The sequence below is a fragment of the Hydra vulgaris genome, chromosome 08 (assembly GCF_038396675.1).
Source record: "Hydra vulgaris chromosome 08, alternate assembly HydraT2T_AEP".
Taxonomy (NCBI): domain Eukaryota; kingdom Metazoa; phylum Cnidaria; class Hydrozoa; order Anthoathecata; family Hydridae; genus Hydra; species Hydra vulgaris.
In genome coordinates, this window is record NC_088927.1 from 57,792,082 (window position 1) to 57,818,604 (window position 26,523).

Consider the following 26,523-nt stretch of genomic DNA (forward strand, 5'->3'; position numbering starts at 1 on the left):
TATAACCACAATTAAATAGCCTCCTCGTCTGTAATAGCCTTCTCGGCATTGAGGAGGTGAATTAACATATGTATATATATAAATATATATATATATATATATATATATTTTTTTTTACATGGTCTTTAATTTTTATCCTTCAATAGCTTGAGATGTTTTTTTTCTTAGAATATGTATATATATATATATATATATATATATATATATATATATATATATATATATATATATATATATATATATATATATATATATATATATATATATATATATATATATATATATATATATATATATATATATATATATATATATATATATATATATATATATATATATATATATATATATATATATATATATATTAGGGTGGGTCATTATGATGTAAATGTTAAGTTGGGGCTGTGAAACATTACTAAAATGTTGCATTACAGTCTACTTATGAAAAAAACTCCTTTTGAAATAAAATTGAAGCGTGTCTTGGATCCGCAACTTTGGGAATTAAAATTACTGTATAATCGTATAATGTAAATACACGTGGTTTAATGCTATATTCCATTACTCGACATCTTGTTACATTAAATTTAAAAATGCAAGTAGTTGTTAAAGGAGAAATAGTCAGAGTGTAGTAGGCAACACATAACAGCAATTTGTTTCAGTTATTTGCTATTTGTTATGGCTCAAGAAGTCAGATTTAGAGTCAATTTTCGGTAATTCTGCTCGAGATTTACGACACTGCAAAATCATTCCATGTCGTGATTTGTGCCCGAAAACGTTCATAGTTGTTGCTGAGATGTCTTTAATAGTACGTTCAACTGCCTGAGAATGGCATTGAATACCACTCAAGACATCAACGTGGAACTGGAAATGTTCAAGATCATCATTAGAAACAGTTGATAAAAGCGGTGGTGGTGTTGCAATAGCAACAGACCAGTCAATCATTTTTATGAATGATGAAGCTTCCGGATCAAGCTTGATGCTTGATTTATCAAAGACACGTATCTTGCTACTTTGTGATGTAGCTCGTGCGTCAATTATTTACACACGAAAACTGACGAATTGATACACTTTCATCTGTAACTCCTCCAATAAGAATGTTCTCAGGATGAGCAAAATAGCAGTTGTTTTGCAACACTGGTTCAAGAATTTTCCACTCTTCTTTCCCTAGTTCATAGCACTGCTTCATAAGATAAAAGAAGTTTCTTGCTCCGTCAAGGCAGGAAGAATGACGCTTTATGTTGAACCACGATGGCGAATAAACATTTACGATGAATCTTGTAATTCTTTGCAATGGTTTTGAAGGATTTTCCTTAGACATACACAAACGTAAAATACGATTGGCCTTTGTTAGCCACGTTGAATGGTTCAGATTTCCTGGCATAGCAGTCTGGAGGAAAAATATTTGATCACAAGCAGTGTATCCCTGCTGAACAGCTAAGCAAGCTTTTAGAAGGTATATCTGATCAGAGCTTAAATCTTTCTTGACATCAACACTTACATCCTCAACATTACCAGGTATATGTTTAAAGTTCACAATATCTAAATCTTTTTGATCAAAATCAAGTGCAATGTCTATTTTACCTGTTGAAGTAGCTGGACCTGTTGAACGTCCACCATCCACAACAGAGAAATATTTTCTAAAAGGTAGTTCATTTGCATGTAACAAGCAGACCAACCATTGCAATGTTCTCCCAAGACCTTCTTCTAATTTTCTGATTACTCCATTATGTTGACCTGTGTTATTCACAGAACCATCGCAAACAACTGCTGCTAAAGTGTCTGAGGATTTGATGTTGTTGATGCTCAATAATATCTCTTGTGCAATATCAACAGCTTTACTACTTTGTGGCATGACATGATTGACATATTTGTTTTGCGGAAATGACACTATCACATAATGTTCTTCTTTGAAATTACGTTGGACACCACTTGTTTTAACGGAAGTGATATCCTGCTTTCCATCAAATCCAATGCAAAGTATTTTTTTGGACTTCAGCAGCATGCTTCTTAACTTCTTTTTTCCTCCACATATTTCTCTGACGACGAAGTTTTGCTGGATCAATAGCATTCTCTGGTGTTATAAGATCTAAATCTTTTAGTACAGCATTTGCTATTAGGCAAGCATCCCTGTTACTGATTTTACACCTATCCATGGCCTTACACAACTCAGGATACTGTTTAGTGTTGTAAACCTTCATCTCTTCATCACTTGACATCTCATTATCACTTGACATCACTTCATAACTTGACATCACTTTACCATCTGACATCTCAATTGGCAAAAATTCTTCATCTGGCTTTGACTGTTCATTATCACTGCAATATGTTTCATTTGGATCAATTTCTTTATCAAACTTCATTTTCGTATCTGTAATCGGTAAATTGCATGTTTTACTTCCTCTTTTTTCTCTCTTCTGCAGCTTAATTGTTTCTTCTTTGTCTACCTTTCCTATTACCATCTTCCGTACCGTTTTTTGATCTATCCAGAACTCCCATTCAAGTGTTGGAATTTTTTTTGGCAGTGGACATGAACAAGCTGACCTTTCTCGAACACCTTTATTAAAACACTTACACAGACAAATATGGAATAGTTGGTCTAACATCTGTAAACTTGAATTAAATGTTGCAGAGGACTTCTTGCGATCAGAGTATTTACCAAGCTCATGTACTTTGTTAATTAGTCTCTTTATGCGAATAACTAAGCTGCTGACTGCAATGGTAGGAATACTTGCTTTGTTGTACAGTGCTTTAGTTTCATTAGCTATGACTGTTGCTCTTTCAGTAACACTTGCGCAATTGTTATTTTTTAATAAATAGTCATATGCTTTGAAAACATCAGCAGAAGTTGGCAGTTGATTTGTTTGGAATGGTCTAGGTTGTCCAAGTATACCATGTTCAGTTTCACTTCTTGTTTTAACAGTAGCCATTTTTATTTTCAATTTTAACTAATTAAACTAAAACAAAAAAACAAACAACGTAATTTAAATGTAATATATAACAATTGTTACAAGTATATATCTTATTATTGTTACAAGTATATATCTTATAATGAAGTACAGGAACATGTTATCGGAAGTCAACAAACAACACTAACAGCTTTTTGTCTTATATTTCGTAGGGTGCTCTAAACTTTTGCAAAGTTCTGTATACTATTAATAAAATATTATTAACATGAATCATCAAAAAACCTAAATCTTAATGCTTTTATCCTGCAATTATACAACTGTTGTAAAATAGCATCATTTTGACCTAATATAGTAAAATTCAAGTTAAAGTTGGCAAAACTAAATCAAATTTTTATTACATTTCTTTTACATATCATTAATAGAGACAACAAAATGCAACTTTATTTTCATGTTTCTTAAAAAAAAAAAAATTTGACTTACCCTAATATATATATATATATATATATATATATATATATATATATATATATATATATATATATATATATATATATATATATATATATATATATATATATATATATATATATATATTTTTTTTTTTTTTTTTTTTTTCCTACTACGTTTTTTAACAACAGTAAGCACTCATTTTATATGTTATGAAGTTTTGAGAGGCATATTTTTAATATGTGGATTTGTTGAAGAAACGGTGGTTGAAATATTGTTTTTCTTCGTCTTTTTTATTGATATAATTTTAAGCAATATGTCAATAGCGAGTAATAACATCATTGTACCTGACCGTGAATTTAAAGGATGTAGAGTTGAATTTATTTATGATGTTTTAAATTTCATGAATTGTTTTTAAAATCTTGTATGCAAGTAAGTATGCATTTAAGTATGAATTTACCTTACAATTGTGCTGAAATAACCAAACTTGGTTGCTAACTTCGTTATTTTTAAGTATTTTCAATTACAAGTTTTCCACGAAAGTTTAAACGTCTGAAACATTTTTTTAACTGTAATATACGACTAGCAGTAAGCAGTCATATATTACAGTTGTTAGTAAATGAATTAATAGAAGCAATTTAAGTTGATATATTATTTTTAAATTATAATAAAATACTAATTTATCTTTAAAACAAACTATTTAGCTCCGCATGCTTTTAGATGACGACATAGATAACATCAGATATTAAATCAGTAAATACATAGAAATACCTGAATACTGAGGAGAGAGAGTAAGACAGAGTGAAAGAGAGAGAGAGAGAGAGAGAGAGAGTGAGAGAGAGAGAGAGAGAGACGTTGACGAGAGGTTGACGGCGTTTCTAAGACACTGCGTTAAAAAAAGTTAAAAAGATACACAACAAATCATTAAAACTTATTAAAATATTTAATTTCATCGTAACCAATTTTGTAAATTTTTTGTATATTATAAAATAAAGAAGTTAAAAATAGCGATAAAAAAAACATAAAGTTAGTTTTGCAATGATACCAGTAGACAAAACTATTTTTACCTTAATTATGTAAAATTCTATTTTTATCTAACAGCTGACTTTTGATTAATTTAGTAAATCTCAAATCATATATAAATTTACTAAATTAAAATCATGTTTTAACATGATTTTAATTAAGTAAACAAACTAATAAAACAATTACAAAATCATCTATAAAAGAAAATAGTTTAATTAGATAATGTTTGAATTTATATATAAAAAAAGTCATTTAGTATGCAAAAATTATGAATAGTTTTGATGAAAACTTAATAAAATATGTAGTGACAAAGATTAAAACTATAAAAATTCTCTAAAAAATAATTCCTTATGATAATAATAACAAATTTATAAGTTGTAATATCATAAAATATCAGAAAGCATTTTAAGAAATAAAAAAAGAGTAAAAAATAGATTCAAGTTTTGTATGTTTTATAATTTTGTATGTAAAAGAGTGCAACGTGTTATCTGCAACAGTGAATTTTCAAATCGGTTTTCAAAGTTGCAGGTGGAGTGCCACAAAGCTCTGTCTTTGGTCCGTTTATGTTTACTGTTTAGATAAATGACTTACCGAATGAGTTTTCAACTAAGTGTAAAATATATGCTGGTTATTTAAAACTTATTAACATAACTAGATCATTTTTGGATAAGACTCAAAATAATTGGATATAGAAAAAATTCAAAGCAAATTAATGAAAAAATCAAAACTATAGCTAATAAAATTTAACGTTAGCAAATGTAAACGCTCGCATATCGGTAGCAAAAGTAGTAGTTTACATATATACAATGTATTATTAGGTGTTAGCTAGTGTTTAAAAACCTGAAACAAAAATTGAAAAAGATTTAGGAGCTCTGGTTTCAAACGACTTAAAATGGTCTATTCATGTTAGTTTTATGTTCAGTAAAGCTTATAAAGTGTTAACAATAATAGAACATTTATTTAAAAACGTAGATATAAACGCGTCTAAACTATTATACACCTCTCTTGAAAGAGCGCATCTAAACAACACAACATCGGTGTGGTAAGTTTACTTAGACAAGATAAAAAAAAACGGAAAAAATACAAATTAAAGCAAACGAACAAAGTGTCTTTAAGGGAAAAACTATGAAACAAGACTAACCTACTTTAAATTAACGACTCTTGAAAAAAAGACCGTAATGATCTAATAATATTTTACGTAAGGGTAATTTATGTAGATAATTTAACTCGGAATACCAACCTGATTTAATAGTTTCAAATACAAGAGGTCATAATATTAGGCTTTGTTGACGATTTGTGCAGCCGTGGCGCAGTGGTAGCGCACATGCCTCAGAAACGTAAGATCCGTGGTTCAAACCCCACCTCTGGGTAAGTTTTGCGATAACGTTTGGGAAGAAGGAGTGAACTTCCCATTAAGTGCTTCTCCGCGGTGCTCTATGATAAGACCGTAAGGTCTTCGTGGGGCACTTAAAAAAGAAAAAAAAATTTCTCTACATTACAATTATCTTGTTCTATCTCTACTTATTGAAAAAATTGAGCTATTGATAGCTCTAGTTTCCTCATAATAATGTTTTTCCACTATATTAAAACCTAATTTATAAGTAAAAAAGTTGTAGAGAAAAAAAAAAATTTTTAAATATTTATTTATGCCGTCTCATAAAGTTTTTATTTTTAAAATTAATTCTAACGTCGCGAATTAATAAAAAAAATCCAAAGAGATACTACTTCCTAACAAACAGTGTTATTAACAGTAGTAATAACTCAGATCAAAACATTGTATATTCTAAAATAGCTAAATAGTTTAAATCAAAGTTGTTTTTGTTTTTAACATAAAACAGCTGTTAAAGCCTAGATTAGGAACGTACATGGTTATTGTACATAAACACAGTCATTATTAAAAAAATAAACTTGATTTTCATATTAACTAATGTGGCCGCTTCATTTAGATCTACGGACTACTTTTGTAAATTTTTAAACGCATAACTTACATTTGTTATTATTTGATACAAAATCAGCCAAATAAAAATAAATTCAAAGTTTGATATTTTGTCTCTTAATTTCAGAGCTTCAATTTTTTCCTCTCTTTTCGAACTTCTTTAAAGAAGTTTCTGTTAAAGTACTAACTATATCTAAAAAGCTTTAAAAACTTTATAACTTTATAGAAGCTCTTTTAATGTTCCTTCCGACTTCCTGCTAAAATTTAATAACAAATCCTATTATTTATAACTGTGGTTGAAAAAGAAGTAAATGTCCTGTAAAATTAAAAAAAAATCATTTTCTTCTCGGAGACCAGGAACAGCGTAGTTTTCAACCAGATTTAAACTAAGATTCGTGCAATGATTATATTGCGCAGTTGTCACAATTTTTAACTTCTAATTAAATGAGGAGTGGACTTGCAAAACCTGATAATTCATTGTGCAATTCCTGATAATGGTGTGTGCAAGTCAGATTTTTTGAAAAAGTGAATTATCAGGTTTTGCAAGTCCATTCCTCAAATGTCATTCACGACATTAACTCCGTGTTATCCTTGACCGCGGCACTTTTTTATTATTGTTTGTAACTAAAGCAAAAGTCTTGTCATTATTTGGAACACATCGGTCGTTAACTTCTAAGTGAAAATGCAAAAGTCTATATTGAAGTATGTAGTAACCGAGTACTTATAAAAAAAGGACAAAAGTTCAGAAAGCATAAAATTTAGACGTAAGAATATTCATAACCAAAAAACGTATGTTTTTATCTGAAGGGTTAAGTCTATTATTGTTTTATATTATTTGTTCATTGTTCTATAATGCTTCAGCTGAAATATTCGTAATAGTGGAAAAAAAGTTTATATTTAACTTTAATTAAAACCCTTTAACTGGAAATATTCGTTATATAAGTTTATATAGTTTTTATTTAATCAGTTATATAGTTTTTATTTAATCGTTATATAGTTATATAGTTTTTATTTAATCAGTTATATAGTTCATATAGTTATATAGTTATATAGTTATATAGTTATACAGTTATATAGTTTCATAGTTATATAGTTATATAGTTATATAGTTATATAGTTATATAGTTATATAGTTATATAGTTATATAGTTATATAGTTATATAGTTATATAGTTATATAGTTATATAGTTATATAGTTATATAGTTATATAGTTATATAGTATAGTTATATAGTTATATAGTTATATAGTTATATAGTTATATAGTTATATAGTTCATGTAATCAGTTATATAGTTTTTATTTAATCAGTTATATAATTTTTATTTAATCAGTTTATATAGTTTTTATTTAATCGTTATATAGTTTTTATTTAATCAGAATGTATACCGTTTTCGTAAAATTGTTTGTATTAAGCATAATACATATTTAATTACAAGATATACCGTTTTAGTGGATATAATCGTTTTATACTTAGTTTATATATAATTATAGTTTATATATCAATTGACTGATTTAGGCCGAGCACATAAAAAAGTAGCTACCTCATCAACCAAGGGTTTGGGATTGGGCAGCGATAGTATTTTTTATTATTCAACGTATGGCGGGAATTCTAAAAGTATTGTCAAAAATAAAATATAAGGATTCTGTAATGAACCAATCAATTAACAAAATTTCATTTTTTTTTAAAATCCTCGTAAGTATCATCATTCAAAATAAACAAATAAAACACACTCTTAAGCCGTCAAAGCCTTCTTATGTCGCAAGATTTGACAGGACATACTACTGTTGAGTCAAACACCCTAACTCTCTCCCATTTAAAAAGAAACACACTGATATAATTTAAAGAAAGTTAGTAGAACTTATTGTGCAAGAGATAATCTTAAGAAACTCAACCTAAAAGCAATACCTAATGACTTAGTAATTGTTGAATACTAGCACATAATTATATTAATTAGTTCTACCTATAAGCAACTCTTGTAATTTAACCATTAGAAAAAAAAATTTTATAATCTATCGTTATTCAGTAAACTATAGAAATGATTGGTTCATAATTATAAAATAAGAATGACAACAACAATATATCGCAAATCTAGACATTTATACATTTTGTTTTCAGTTCAATACAAGACATTAAAATGCATTTATGGCTCATAGCTTTGATATATATTTAGTAACGAATCGTAGAGACAAGTTATTTTAAAGTACAGAATATATTATCTTACAAAATGACGATAATTTAAAACTAGACACGTACGATTGAGTCTTACCATCCTCAATTAAAACTCAATTTTAATTTTATTAGCTGGGATGTAATGCATACCCTAAAGATAAAAATATTAAATCAAAAGGATGAACACACAACTTAATTTGACCATAAATTGATGGAAAAAAAGAAAAAAGTTTTGAAACTAGTGATACTGATCGATATCAATATTAGTAAATGTTCTTTTTAATCGTTCAGAAGAATGCTTAATTAGAGATTGTCCAATAAATAAGTAACGCAATTTTCTACCTTCGTTAACCCCCCCCCCCTCATCCCTTGTCACAAAATCGTAACTCTTAAGTAGCAAGTTTTATATGAGTCGTCACCTATCCTTGAAAAACCCCCTCCCTACCCTAACAGTGTGACGTAATTTATGTACGAACCCTTACCCTCCCAATAGTTTGCATGGCATCCATTTGGTTAAGTTTTTATTTGGCTTTAAAGTAGCATCTAATAAAAACAACTCATAGTTCAATAAAATCATACAATAAAATATACTTAAACACATGTCATGTTCCATAGCCAAAAAAATGTTATAAAAAATTAAATTTTTTTTATCAAATCATCCTTTGTGATTTTAAAAGCAAATCAAACACAATAATAAGCTAATGAGAATACCAGTAATAGCGTTACATAGTCTTATCAACTCTTTAAACTTTTTTTTTCTTCTTGAGACAATTCATGCTGTATTTCGACAAAATTATGTCTGTTGTCAGTCTACAAATACAAAAAAGATGATAAATGTCATACTGTCAAACATGCATTTTAAAATTCGAACTTTTATTTTAAATTATAAAAAATTATAATATTTATTATAATTAGCAAAACATTTTTTATTGTATCAGGTGGATTTTTAACGCCAATTAATATTAACTATTTTATCTAAAAAGAAACAATGTAAAAAACATTGAAAATGTTAATGACAATTTTAAAAAAATATTGAAGTAATATATAACATATCGTCCAAAAATTACGCTACGCTAAATTTATTTTTAAAAAAAGGAAAGGTGATCTTAGGCTGTTTTACGTAGCGATTTTAATTACACTTAATAGGGCTGTTTTTATTTTTTTCTCTGGCTCTGCGAGGGAAACCTTACAATCACTTTTGTTTTGTTTATTGGGGGAATTTAGCGTTGCATAGTTTATGAACAATCCCTAAACTATAAACATTAGGTTCATGCATACATAAGTGATGTATTGGATATCTCCATGTGCAACTTTTCTTTTCAAAGCATTAATTTTATCTGAACTCTTACATTGTTTAAAACTTTCTTCTGGATCTTTAAAAAACTGCGCAGTTCTGTCTACCAACATGTTTTTGTTTCATCAAGTTGAATCATAAACTTTCGCTAAAACTCTGAAAAGTAAAAAATACAAGTGAAACCATAGAAAGCATAGTACTTTCAATATATGGTTGAAAGAAGGTTGAGTACTAAATAATGCAAAAAATCTCAAGTTACTAACCTTACTAACCTTAAAAAAAAGATATAAGCAAGTAAATTTTAAGTTGTAAGGTACTAATAACTATAAAGAACCGATAATCACAAAGAAGTGTTAAAAGAATATGTTTGATACATATATACATACATGCATGCATACATACATACATACATACATATAATATACATATAAACATATATATATATATATATATATATATATATATATATATATATATATATATATATATATATATATATATATATATATATATATATATATATATATATATATATATATATATATATATATATATATATATAAATATATATATATATATATATATATATACATGTGTATAAACATATATATATATATATATATATATATATATATATATATATATATATATATGTATATATATATATATATATATATATATATATATATGAATATATATATATATATATATATATATGTATATATATATATATATATATATATATATATATATGAATATATATATATATATATATATATATATATATGTATATATATAAATATATATATATATATATATAAATATATATATGTATATATGTATATATACACATATATATATATGTATATATACATATATACATATATGTATATATATATGTTTATATACATATATATATATATATATATATATATATATATATATATATATATATATATATACATATATATATATATATATATATATATATATATATATATAAATATATATATATATATATATATATATATATATATATATATATATATATATATATATATATATATATATATATATATATATATATATATATATATATATATATATACAGTATTCGACAAAACATTTGCAACCAACATCGAACAATGCTAAAAAGTGTTTTACATGTCATGTCAAAACGAAACGAACTATAGTATTTTTATGACTTCAAGTGCAAAAATGGCTCCCGACATTCTTGGATTGGAACTAAGAAAGAAAATTATTGACAATTACGTAAGTGAAATGTCTCAAAAAAGTATTTGTGATAAATATAGCGTGAAAAAATGGACCGTATCAAGACTGTGTTCCAAATATCGTTCTACGGGAAAGTTGGCAGCAGATAAAAAAGGTGGAAGACCGCGTTCCACCACTTCTAGAGAGGATTATATGATCGTCAGATCCATCAACAAGTATCCCTGGATATCATCAGTCAAGATACAAAATCAATTAGAGCTGCCTTTATCGGACTGAACAATCAGACGACGTACTGTTGAAGCCTAATTGTTTTCTCAACGCCCTGCAAAGAAACCGCTGATTTCACTAAAAAACCAGAAGAAAAGACTACAGCTTGCTACATCTCATATTGACTGGAATGTGTAGAAATGACAAACTGTCCTGTTCATTGATGAATCGAAGTTCAATATCATTGGGAGCGATGGCATTTGCCGTCTACGTCGACCGGCCGGAAAACGCCTCGATTTACATTACTTCCATAAAACCGTGAAGCATGGTGGAGGCAATGTAATGGTCTGGGGGTGTTTTTCTGCTAACGGTCTAGGTCCACTACATCGAAACGATGAAATAATGGACCGTTTCATGTATAAAAAAATCCTGAAAGATGTTATGTTACCTCATGCTGAATGGAATATGCCAATAATATGTGTTTTACAGAAAGACAACGATCCGAAACACACTGCAAAAGTAGTCAAGCAGTGACTTCAAGACAATCACCTATCGGTGATGGATTTGCCGCCTCAATCTCCGGATCTCAACCCTATCGAGACCCTGTGGGAGATTGTCAACCGCAGTATTAATCGTGAAGGCGTTCGTAATAATATATATATATATATATATATATATATATATATATATATATATATATATATATATATACATATATATATATATATATACATATATATATATATATATATATATATATATATATATATATATATATATATATATATATATATATATATATATATATATATATATATAAATATATATATATATATAGATATATATATGTACTACTGTGATCAAAAAGTAAGGTGAATTTTTAATTTAAACTTCCCGCCTTATTCGAATCGTCCAATCTTTTTTATTTTTAAGTTGGTAGGAATGTCATTAACATTTGCGCCAAATTACATGTCAAACTCATAATTATTTTTTTTTGTTTACGCTTGTTTCTGAAGTACTAAAAGTGCATTCGGCGATTTTCACGATGTCTAATTTTGTTGAGCAAAGAAGTGCTATTAAATTTTGTTTGCGGAATGATATTTCTGCTGCTGAAACGTATCGAATGTTGCAAAAGGCCTTCGGTGAAGAGACTATGTCTCAAAAAAATGTTTACAAGTGGTACAAAGGCTTCAAAGAAGGCCGAGAACGTGTTGATGACTTGGAACGCTCCGGACGACCATCGACTTCGATTGATGATCGCCACATCAACAAAATCAAAGAATTGGTGCTTGCAAATCGTCGGTTAACCATTCGAGACCTTGTTGACATGGTTGGAATATCATTTGGGTCGGTGCAAGCGTCTTTGAAGGATCATTTGGGCCTCATCAGACTCAAATCACGTTTGGTGCCGAAATTTCTCAATTTCTTTGAAAAAGAGCGTCGCGTTAAAACTTGTGAAGCAATGCTTTCTGACTATCAAGACGTCTACAAACAAATTATTACTGGCGATGAGACTTGGGTCTACGCATACGACCCTGAAACAACCGACCAATCGAGTGAATACCGTGAAAAATGGCGAGCCGAGACCGAAGCAACCACGTCAAAGTCGCTCAAAAATCAAGGTCATGTTGACTGTTTTCTTTGATTATTGTGGTGTCGTGCACTTCGAATTCCTTTTAACTGGCCAAACTGTCAACAAGGAATATTATTTAAGCGTTATGCGACGTTTGCGTGAAGCTACTCGCAAAAAGAGACCGGAATTATGGGCCAATAACTCTTGGATTTTGCACCACGATAATGCGCCTTCGCACACAGCACTGGTTCTTCGTGAGTTTTTCGCCAAAAACTCAACCCATGTTGCTCCACAACCACCGTATTCGCCCGACTTAGCACCGTGTGACTTCTGGCTGTTCCCAAAGCTCAAGAGACCATTCTGGGGAAATCGTTTTGAGTCCATTGAAGAGATCCAACGTGAATCGGCACGTGCATTGAAGGCTATCCCTACCGAGGACTTTTCGGCATGCTTCGAAGACTGGAAAAAACGTTGGCAAAAGTGCATTGGGGCCGGGGGGGATTATTTTGAGGGGGACGATACAGATTTGGAAGAATAAATAAAGATTTTTCATTTTATAAAAAAATTCACCTTACTTTTTGATCACAGTAGTATATATACATATATATATATATATATATTTATATATATATATATATATATATATATATATATATATATATATATATATATATTTATATATATATATATATAAATATATATATATATATATATATATATATATATATATATATATATATATATATATATATATATATATATATATATATATATATATACATATATATATATATATATATATATATATCAAAAACTTACATACAGCAAAAAGCTGTATGTAAGTTTTTGATATATTCAAAATATAAATTTCAATAGTTAAAAAATTTTTTTTTTCTAACTACTGCTTTTTTTTATTTAATATAGATTTTTTTATTAAATTTTTTCTTTATTAAGTTTCAGACCATAATTTTTTCAGACCATCCGCAGCTTGTTAGGACTTATTACCTATGCATTTCTATCATAGCAAATGCACAAAAAATTTTTGCCGATGTTTTGATGGTATTATAAATATTAGGCTTTTTTAAAAATTCTCTAAGTTTCGTTTGTTATAGTGTATTATTTCTTTATTATTATTTCATTTATCTAACTCCTAATGTAATTAACAAGGTAAAAAAAAAAAGAAGAAAGTTGTTTCTCGTGATTTTCACTTAAGAACTTTTTCTTCCTGAATTTGTTTAAAATTCTGTCTAAAATTCTGCTTTATTTATTTGCATTCCAGCACTCTATTGCATACTTTAAAATTTGTTAAACTTTGGAGGGAATTTCACTTTTGGAAAGTGGTATTTTCACCTTCTTTTTTTTTTTTGAATTAAATTTTGAATATTTAACATCTGAAAACATCATAGCTCCTGGATATTGCCAAGAAACGAATGTTGAAATAAAGGGTGTTTCAGTAGTGAAAAGATAATGCGTGCAGTTGTTTTAATATTAAGAAGACGAAGCAACAAAATTAATTTATTCTGATGAATACTTTTTGAAAATTTCTGGATATTAAATTGCGAATTGGTATAATTCTTTCTGAGTTTCGAAACATTTAAACGCGATTTTAGCGCACTCCTTCGTATTACATCTAGCTTTTTCATCAAAGCAGAATTCTTTTCACATAGCTTCATTTCATAAGTTAAGGTAGGGACTGCCAATAACTTATATTTACAGGAAATAGAACTTGGGTGGGCAAACCGGATTCCAGATTAAATATGAGTTTAAACAACAGCTCTAAAGTTAAAGATTTTATATCAACATTTGTATAACTGAAAGAAGCAAAAATTAAATGTTCAGTTTCCCATGTAAATCCCAGATGACTAAGTTTATTATAAAAATTTATTTAATTACTAGAAATCGCTATCGTATTGGTTTGTATTTTTACCTGATATAAAGAACTCAGTTTTTTGGCATTTAGTTTAATAAAATTTAAATTACGGTAAGTATTGCATGTTTTTATCAGCTTTTTGAGACCAGAGAGAGTAGAGCTTAAAAGTATGATATCATCTGCATATGCTACCAAACTCGTAATGTTTCCGAATATAGATATGCCAACAATACCTCAATTTTTAATACTTTCAAGAAGACTTTCAGTGTAATTGTTATAGAGGTGAGGTAAAAGAATCGATCCTTGTCTCACTCCTATCTTTAGAAGAAAGAGTTTGATTTACAACCTTGATATGAGTTTCACTACTATTGTTATATAACGCAGATATAGTGTTAGCTATACAGAGTCGTAATTTGTTATCGAAATATAATTTATCAAATATTATATCCCAGTGACAGCTATCAAAAGCTTTTACTGCATCTAAAGAGCATGGGTACACAGGGGAATTGTTGCTGTTATAATGTTTAATTCTTTCGCTAATAAGAAATTTAGGATGTAGTGCTGAACAGTTAGCATTGAATTGAATTTGTAGGGGATGAGTATCTCTAATATCCGGACATATAAAATGAGCATTAGGTATTCTAGAACCTTTGTAAAAATTGGTTTAATGCTAATACCGCGATAGTTGCTCGGGCTATCTAAAGATTTTTTGTACGCTATTTTGTTAAAGTATGAAAATTGGTGCATTTCAGATGTTTTGCTGAGATACCGAAAGAGTCAGGAGATTTTTTTAATTTTTATTTTGAAATAGTTCTAATTATATGTTCTTCCGTAATAAATGTATATAATATCCAAAATCTTCAAAAATTTTTTATTTAGTATTTTAGAAAAATATAATGATTACAAAAAAAAAGGCGCCAGCGGTATGATACGAACCGTGGCGCTTTTTTCAGAAATTTTTCAAGGTAACCACTCGAAAGTTTGAAAACTGTATAAGAAATAAATAACTTTATAAAACGGAAACAAAAGCTATGTATCAAGTTAAGAAAATGTTACCGCTATGTAATTTACAGGTAAATAGATAATAGCCTTCTGATCACTTTTGATTACTTTTGCTTTCAAATAAATGTGCTACAACCTACAACCTTTTCGCGCCATTACCCTGCAATGGCTGCAAAGAGTTCCATATCAAACACGCACGAAGGGACACTACTTCAGCAATAATAAAAAGATATATATCTAAATCTATATCTATATCTACTATATCTATACCGATATACGTCATATATATACATATATATATATATATATATATATATATATATATATATATATATATATATATATATATATATATATATATATATATATATATATATATATATATATATATATATATATATATATATATATATATATATATATATATATATATATAAATTATGGCTGTGTATTTTACTAACATTTTTAAGAAGATTGAGAACTTTTTTTTTAACACATTGCTTCTTCGTCAGTTGTTCATCAGGATGGAATAATGTTTTTTCAATTCGCGCTCGGTTAAGCCAATATATTATTTATTAGGATTATTTTGTAAAAAAAACTATGCACTTGTAAATAATACTTTTTGATAAGCGTTTGCTATTTATATGTTAGTAAACTTTTTGTTTTTAATCACATTATTCAGTATTTTTTTTCTTTAAGAAATTCATTTTTATTATCCAATGCAAATTTGAGGCCTCTTTATAATTCTTTTAATAATTTCTGTACAGCTATATCTTACTTAAATAGTACTTCCGTTAAAAATTTTGTGCAATTTGATAGAAATTAAAAATTTAAAACTATCTCTTAAACTAATACAACTAAAAAATAATAGTTTTAAATTAAATTGGTCATTTTTTTTGTTTTTTGTGGTGCTTTATTACATTTTAAGCAACATTTTGGTAAAAAATAAAAAGTTTACAGAATAATTAAATAAAAAATTTGCAAAAATAGATCGATAAAAAATAAAAGGAAGCGGGGACACATAGAAGACCGTTAGGTCTTGTCGTCGAGAACGGTTAACATAAAGATAATAATTTTTTTTTATATTGGTAAAAGATTTTTTACAGAAAGTCCGTTGAAAATATATAAATCTGTTATATATACTATATATTCAACAAAATTGCATAAAAGTCTTGGTATATATATATATATATATATATATATATATATATATATATATATATATATATATATATATATATATATATATATATATATATATATATATATATATATATATATATATATATATATACATATATATATATATATATATGTCTTATGTCTGGCATCATGATGAGCGTCTCAAGAAACTTGCAGATCAATTTATTCGTGGAATGCCAAGACGTGTAAAAGCGCTCATAGATGCCAGAGGAGGACATACAATATATTAATTTTTTTCAAACTGGTTTATTATGTGATTTAGGATGCACTCACTAACTATTTCATTATGATTATTTCATTTTGGTGCATTTATATATGAAAATAAATGTAATATGTAACTTGTCAATGTCCTAATTTAATGGCCAACACTGTATATATATATATATAGGTAAAAAGGAATATCCAAAAAATATATATAAAAGTATATTAACAAACCATCAATTCATTTTTCAATAAAACTTGAGAAAAATTTTCAAAACTATTTTGTTACATAAAAATGGTCCGCAAAAAGCAATGGAAAACTTGCTATAACTTGTTTGAAAACATGGCTGCTTAACAATAGTAACATTGAATAGAATGCAATTATTTTTAACTTTTATCAAATACAAGTTATGAAAAGAAACTGGGGAAGAATCGATTTTACATAAAAACATAAAACAAAGAACTATAAGTTGATATATATTTAGTGCATTCATTTTTCCTACGCTCTGCAAGGGTAAAACATTAACTAAAATTTTTTCAACGTGCTAAATGCCTCTGATGATGATTCTAAAATCTGCGCTTGCCTATAATAACATTTCCAAAAAAGGCATACTATGCTTACAAGAAAAATTCGAAATTATTACTTATTTGCATCAAGAAAGTTTACTAAATAAAAAAACTGAACACAATTCTATATTGAAGACTTGAAAATAAGTCCTTTTTAAAAAAATTATAAAAAACAATAGGCCTATCTAAATTTACTCTAATTCTAAAGGATTCTTTTGATAAATATATTTTTAAAAGTTTTCAAACATTCTATATCAAATAAAAAAATAAAGCTATATTTAATGTTAAATATGGTTGTAAGATTTAAGTTTTCTATGCTTTTCGCTTGTTACCATTAGTTGTTATTTTTATTATTACTATCAATTGAGGAGTGGACTTGCAAAACCTGATAATTCACTTTTTTGTCATTTTGAGATAATTGGCAAAAACTGTTTTCAGAAAATCTGTTTCTTATGCAGTTGTAATTGAAACACTATTGTATGCATATTAATTTGTGATAGAAATATTGGATTCTGCATGTCCTGAATTATTTTCCTGATGCAAAATTACAAGAGCTATCCAGTGGTGTGCGCAAGTCAGATTTTTTGAAAAAGTGAATTATCAGGTATTGCAAGTCCATTCCTCAATTTGTTGCATAAGTTACTAAGAAAACAATTGAGTTAGAATACTAAATCCCACTTTATTAGCACTGAACTATTTACAAAATATCATGCATTTAAAATTTATCTTTTGATGACGTTTGCTATTAAATTATTCTTTTTTGTGAGAGATTTCAAACGTTTTGTAAAAAATTTCAAACGTTTCAAATGCGGTTTAGTAGACAGTTATGCCTTTGACGACAACTTTTAAAAACACAGTTTTTTGAGATATCGGTGCATGACCTCAAGTGCTTTTATTGAAACTTTGCAATTTTTAATTTTTATTAATATTTATTCCTTTGAAAAATGTAAAGATTACAGTTAAATCGATTCTAACGCGTCCTATTTCGAGAGTTGTTAAATAAAATAATTTTAATCTCGAACTGTATTTATGTCCATAAACGTGTGCAGCGGTGCTAAATCTGTTTGAGGATTTCAAATATATTTTCAAATAAGGTGACCATACTAGTATATCATTTTTCAAGTGACATCTTACTATAGCTATGTATGATGTTCTGCGCATAATTCAATTTGTTTTACCAAATGCATGTTTAATGAATATCAATATCGCACTAAAAATTGCATGCAAAAAGCAAAAAAATCTTGAGAATTAAAAATATTGCGTTATGTATTAAAAAATAATAATATCAAAGTGTTTAGACATATTAGATTTTAAGAGTTGGTTAATATGCTTAAAAAACGTTAGGCGGTAGAAGTTGGAAAAAAAATTTTTTTGAGCATTAAATAAAAATAGTAAATGGCTTTATTATTTTAATAAAAGAAATTAAGTTTTCAGTTTTTATTGAAAGGGCGTTATATAAGTAATTACAAATATATTTGACAATAGAAAAAACACCACCAATATTAACAACAAATAATAATAATAAAGAATATACAATAAACATAAATACATATTTTAAAAGATAAGGTTTAAATGTGATTTTAAATGTAAAATACGTTTTATATTTATTTAGTTTTTACGATTCTCAAATATTTTGTTTCCGAACACCCCTAATAAAATAATATATGCTATTAGTAATAAAACTTCAAGAATATGATGGTATTTAGGGATGGTAATAGTAGAATAGAATAGGGCCTTCCTAAAGAGTTCTTGATAAGGAGTGGGGAAGAGGGTTGACGTGTCTGTTCTTTTCATTTAAGGTTTAGAAAAAAGATTTGCTAACTAAGATATTACAAAAAAAAAATCCTATTTGGCTATTATTTGCCAACTCAAATGTCCAAATTTTCGTTGGAAAAGGAGGTGGGGAGAGACACCTCCGACGCGTCTCCTCGGGACGGCCCTTATGATAATGATGACGATGATGATGGTAATGATGATGATAATGTTTATTGATGAATGTGCTAAAAGAAATGTGAAGTTTAATAAAATCAAAGTAAAAAAAAAATTTTCTTGTAAATTTACATTTAGATTCATGAAGAAAACTGCAAATGTTTACCTCTTTGTTGTGTAAATCAATGTGGCATGAAAATTATGCGTAAAGAGGTTTGATTTAAAATTGAAATAGCTGTTTTATATTCAAAGTGTAATTTTTTTACCGAAGTAAACACTTGACTCATTAAAAACGTCTAAACAACGTCTATTTTACTTCAAGACATCTTTAACACGTCTTTAATACGTCTTTTAAACGTCGTGTGTTTACTGAACATTCAATTTACTTGGGTAAAAACTTTATCTTTGAAACTTTTCATAGATGTCTTGCCATATTACTGATAGTTGCGCTAATACAATTATTCCATGTCAATATTTAAATATTGGATGCAAGTTTAAGGTAAGAAAATATGTTTTGAAAAATTTAAAGTTTTTATAATTTGAAATATAAAATTGTATAAAATTCTTAAATAATAACAATCGAGAAATCAGGTATATGCCAACATATATCATAAGTATATCAATCAGTTATATATTATCTATATATATTGATCCCTAACCACAACATTTCTTAAAAAAAATCAAAGTGTTCAATAAGTTAAGTTTTTCATTAAAAATTGGTTATTCAAAAACTTTTAAATTTACAGTGATTAAGTTTTCAGAATGTATGTACAGTCAACTAACTTTTATACATACCTTGATAAAAGGTTTTAGTTATACATTGATAAAATTACTGGAAAAGCAGTATTTTATTTAAAAGATTTTTTATTTAATGCAAGTTTCGAAAATTTTACACCAACTTTCCTAGTACACAATTTGTTTTTACTCATTATTTTAACTTTAAATTAAAAAAGTCAAAATAAAAGGTATGGTAAAATCACTGTAAATGAAAAAAAATTTCACTTTTTCTAAAGGATTAGCAGGTCAAAGACAAAGTGAACACAAACAGCGCTTCCTTGCATAAAAAAGTTAAATTAACTATCAAAAAAAATTGCTTGTCAAAGCAAATTTTTTTGACAGTTAATCTTTTTATTTGTGTATAATATCCAAATTATTATTTTGATATTATATACATGGACGTGGTCTATCACTATAAAAACCAATAACCTTCAATTATAACTTTCATTTTGATATAGTAAGTTTTAATACGATTCGATAACTAGAGACATTAAAATAAGTGGAAATCGTTTATAAAAATTATATTATTACGTTAAGCTTATTATTTAGAAAATACACATATGAAAACACACATTTAGAAAACACACAGTACACAGTTTTCGTTAATGCCATTTTCTTTTTTATACAACAAAAACAAATTGAAAAATTTCAGGCTTTTTATTTCAGCTTGATGTCTTTTCTGGCGTTAATAGATTTTGCAGTTCAGGACTGAAAAATTTCTATTAAGACTTTTTATTAGTGATTTTTTATTTTGACAACCAAAAAACTTTAAATCAGGTTTGTTTTATTTCAACAACAAAAAAAAGTTTTTGCCAACAGCAATAAAAAACGAGGCGTTTTTCATACAGCTCACTACCATTTATCACTGCTTGGTCTCCGTATACTAGCAATTATACTTTGTCTCAAAATATTTGTTTTGTGATAAGAAACATCAATTTGTTAAATAACATCATTATGTGCGACCTTGGCGCAGTGGTTTGAGTTCAGGCTTAGAACCAGTGTAGAAAGTACGTCATGAAGTGAACCATTAAAGTTCTTGAATAGATAGTGGAGAAAAAAATCGTTAAAAATGTAGTTGAAATACTATCCATTGTACTGCTTTTTGCTAATCTTTGGTTCGAGACAACTGTAAACTCCAGTATTTACAACAGTTTTATCACAGTTCTATCACAGTTTTATCACAGTTTTATCGCAGTTTTATCACCACAAAACAAAAACGTGGTTTTAACCTATGGACAAAGGCTTCAGCAAAGGGTATACTTTTTTTCAGAAACTGATGTATCATATATTTTATCACAGTTCTATCACAGTTTTATCACAGTTTTATCGCAGTTTTATCACCACAAAACAAAAACGTGGTTTTAACCTATGGACAAAGGCTTCAGCAAAGGGTATACTTTTTTTCAGAAACTGATGTATCATAACTCCTCTACAAATGCTCTTTGATAGTATTTATTTACCTTTTTTCCTGTTGAAAATATTTTGTCATGTTGTCCTTTAAAGGAAAGACTTGATATATAATTATTATCAATTTTTGAACAATCAAGTTTAAGCTCTTCCATGGTTCGATAGCTCTCCCTAGCAAATTTGTTATTATCAATCTCTAAAGATGTTTTCAATTCAGTAAATTAGCTTACGTTAAGAATAACAGTGGCTTGAAGCAATACTCCAAATCTTTCGGTTATTGATGTCTTTGTAAGTTTTTTTTGCATTTGCAAAAGAATGAAGTCGACTATCAGTGATTATGTTTTTAGTCACTAGGTTTAATTTTCTCATCCTCCATAATTGCCTCATAATATTTTAAAAAAAGCTGAAGTTGATAAAGGTACCACCAGTGTGCAATAAACTAAACGCAGTCGATTTAGAACTAATAAAGGAAATATTTTCTTTTTTTTTAGCACGTACTTAGAGAATTATGGTTTTTTGCAAATCGAGAGATCCAATGCACGTTAGGCGATTGTTTTCTAATCAAAGAAACGTCTGTTCATAATAGGAACCGTTGTTTTCTATGGGCATTGTAAACTATTTATGTTTTTTATTTACCTATATTTTTACTTTCAACATTATCTAATATATTATTTATGCATATATAAATTAGGCAACAATAGTTTTTCCAAATATATGAGCCATCATTGTGAAAAAACCATCCTTCATATCAAGTCTGGAAATAAAATATTCTTTCATTTTCAGACTTGATATCCTTATAGTTCTTTTGGTATAAATGAGTTTTGAAAAAATATAAATCAAGACCATAAGAAATTGAAATAAAGGCATCTGAATATATCACGTGCTGCTTTACACAAATAAATAGTGATGATGACACAAACAAAATGTGGAAAAATTTCTTTCTTTTTACAGCGCTTAATAATGTTTATTTCGTTAGAAGCATCCTAGCCAAATGTATTGGTGATTCAAAATTAGGCAGTCTAATGTAGTAATAATAAAGCAATCAAAAGTTATACATTTCCTTGGTGTTTTCATTGGTAAAAATCTTAAAAGTAAAAGTCATATCGATACTTTATGCCATAAAGTTTTAAAAAATAATGAAGTATTGCAATAAGTAAGAAATTTTCTTAATAGACATGCATTTATTCAAACTTTAAAGATCGTTAAACTCATCCCAGACCTCTTTTATTGGAAATGAATGTTCTTAAAATATATCGACTAAATATTTTTAATATCTGTTGCTTTATGTACACTGTAAAATAAATTTTATGCCTATATCCTTTCCAAATTTATTTGTAATAAAACCAAAAAAAATCTGACCTAAGAAATTACAATCTTGTTCATAAACATAATTTGCATAAAAATTTTGGAAGATCTCTTATATTATATCACGGAGCTTTTAGTCGGAACATAAAAGTTTTAAAAAATTTTGATTTTTCTTGAAGTTTTCTTTTATTTAAAAATGAGTTTAAAAAAGTTATTTTCTTAATTGATAATATATTCGAGTTCTTTTGAGCTTGATCCTTATTTCGATTCGTATTGTGTGATTCCTTAACGTAATATAAGAATTATTAGGTTGTTTATATAATATTTAGTGGTGTCCCGGGTAAACTCTATACTGTATCCGTTATTCGGCCGGATAATAACTTTATCCGGATTTATATATACCGGATATTTCATGTTAATATCATTTGATAGTTGAAAGAAACCTAGAAATGTTATATTTTTAAATAATCTAATGTTAATGGTTACTTTATAATATTGTTATTATCAAGGCATAGTGTTCCTCAACGTGCCCCAATGGTGAGATAGGCCCCTATCAAATCTCTTGCTTGGACATTGATTATTGCAAATTTGGCTTTAGAATATTGTTCAGCTGACCTTAAACATTTAAGTGAACCATCCAAAAAATAGTTTTTTTATTGTTAATTTTTGGCAAAATGAATATTTAAGAGTACGACTTTTAAAATTTTATTGAGCTAAGTTTTATTTTAGTTTGACTATAGTTAAAATTATTGTCAATTTTTTTCTATTCAGAGTGTCATTTTTCAATGTAGACAATGAACAGAAGATTATGTATCATCAACAAATCAGTTATAGTCAATTTTTGGTTAATAATCAGGTTTTTTATTCAGAAAATTAAATTAAGGGCCCCATTATAGGCTACTTCCACAGAAAATGGGCTCCTACCCAGTGAAAAAGCGCATATGGGATACGCGTGGATTTTTTCCATATGTAACCCATATAGGGATTATTATTTTGTCCCATGTGGGTTTCATATGGTAACGCGTGGGTTTTTGCCATATGTAATCCATATGGGGATTATTATTTTGTCTCATGTGGGTTTCATATGGTAAATCCCACATGGGTTTTATGAGGTAAATCCTACATGGGATATAGGTGGAATAGTACATGTTATAGATCTTAAATGCCACACATTTTAATCCAAATAGTTTAAAAGTAGTCAATACTAGACAAATAAAAGTCCGAATGCTTCTATTAAAATTTTCAAAATTCTTTTAATTTAAAAATTACTTAAATAGTCATTTAAAATTAATCATCGAAGCTTTCAGAGAGGCTGAACTTAATCTGGTATTTGCTACTTTATCCCATTTGTTATTCAAAATGTGTAGCATTTTTGATCTTTTACATGTGATGTTTTCCACCTATAACCTATGTGGGATTTACCTTAAACTATTATGACGAAATTTTATAAAATTAAAAAACGTGTTGCAAAATGAATTTATTTTAAAATAAATGCTATTAATCAATACATCTAAAATGAAAATTAAAAATATTATTTTTTCTTTTGCGATTTTTTGTCGATTGAATTAATTATATCGCTTCGGCTTGCATAATACCAAGGTTTTTAGTATCTTCTAACTTTCTTCAAACATTTTCTAAAAAAAAAAAATTATAAATACAATTATATATAAATATAAATATATATATATATATATATATATATATATATATATATATATATATATATATATATATTGTAAGTGAGAGTGAGAGAGTTAGATATAGAGAGAGAGAGATAGCGAGACAGAGAGAGAGAGAGAGAGAGAGAGAGAGAGAGAGAGAGAGAGAGAGAGAGAGAGAGAGAGAGAGAGAGAGAGAGAAATATTAATAAGGAACCTTTTTAGTCGAGCAATTTTTATTATTAGCCAGGTTGAAGTCATTAATGACTACAATATTTCACAAATAATTATTTCCTAATTTATTACTTACAATGACTAACGTATTATGGGTAATTGAACACATATTATGCGTTATGAGCTTGAACCCATGAGGAGAATCCTGAAAAAAAGTGATCAATTAGGATAAGTAGTTAAACAAAAAAAAACAAAAACAAAAATGTAAAAATCTACTTTTTCAATGATGTAGACGTTGGGTGCAATAGCCACTGGATGCAAAAGTATCTTTACTTTTTCGTCACACACACGGCCTTCTATAATAACAGGCCTTGACATCGCGCAAAATGCCGTAAAAACTGAAGGCCGATTTAACTTTCACTTTTACTTATATTGATATATTTTTATATTAGGTAGGGTGTAATGGTAGTCTATGTTTTCTAATAATAATCTCTAGTAAAGACGGAAATATAAAAAGAAAACCAAAAAATTATTAAAAGATAATCATATTTTTCGTATTTCAAATTTCATTAAGAATATTTATGTAATATTAAATAGTATCAATAACAAGCAGAACCATAACAAAGTATATATCTATATATTAGAAAGATAACTGTATTTTTAATTTTTTTTGCTAAAAATGATAACAATAAAAATCACCAACAATAAAAAACACCAACAAAAGTTGATTCAAGCAAAAAAAAAATTTTATCAATATATCTCAACAGGGTAAATATTTACATATCCAAACATATTGAGAGACATATAGGCTAATGAGAAAATAAAAAATATAACAAGTAAATAGCATAATAAATTACAAAACTAATTTTCACATAAATTATGATAGCTTTAGTATTTTGGGAGTGGTAATTAGTGAGTAATTCTTTAGCAGAATATTAGAATAAACTCTGCATTGTTTTTATGTGATTTTAAATTTATATTTAGCAGCAATGAACTGAAACTGAGTAACACAAAATGTTCAGCATAAAGGTCAGTAGCACCTTGAAAAAAAAAAAAGCAAAATATTGACCATTAGACAAAAGTATCAGAAGGAATTTCAAGTCCGCCTCTGTTTAGGCTATACAAATAACTTCCACATTTATAATAATAATTGGTAGAATCCTCATAAATTTTTATTTCGCTTTTTTGCACATAGCCAGCTATGTAAACTATAGCCACTAATGTAGATTTATTAACTGAGCTTTCAAGATCATGTATATTATCCAGAAGTTCTTTTTCATCAGTAGAAATATCTCTAAAACATATGTCACAAGTATGACCATCGATACCATCAACAGGAATGTCAATTTGTAATACCAATTTAGTATGTTGAATAATAATTTTTTCAAATTCAGATTTAGCGTTTATAAAGTAAGTACCTCCAGATCCCTGTCGAAGCTTAGATAAAGCTTTTTCAAGTGAATCTGTTGAAAACCAACCTAATAAGACATACTTTGCTCCATTACTCAACAAAGTTTCTACGAGATCAATAAAGCCATAACATGAATGCGCTATTGCATTGCTAGTATCTAGCGTAAGCTGTTCTACACGCTTACCTGTAGGTTTCATAAAATTTGCAAGTTCAGCAATGTCTCGTAGC

The 26,523-nt window shown here is 27.6% G+C and overlaps 1 protein-coding gene across 1 annotated transcript in view; it reads left to right on the top strand.

Moving 5' to 3' along the window:
* Positions 1-26,523, top strand: part of LOC136084011 (TNF receptor-associated factor 3-like) — a 78,802-nt gene that overhangs the window by 31,561 nt on the left and 20,718 nt on the right. Inside the window, exons 6-7 of the mRNA XM_065804005.1 lie at positions 19,702-19,776; positions 19,985-20,062. Coding sequence (XP_065660077.1) covers positions 19,702-19,776; positions 19,985-20,062 — 153 coding nt within the window. The remainder of the gene's footprint in view (positions 1-19,701; positions 19,777-19,984; positions 20,063-26,523) is intronic.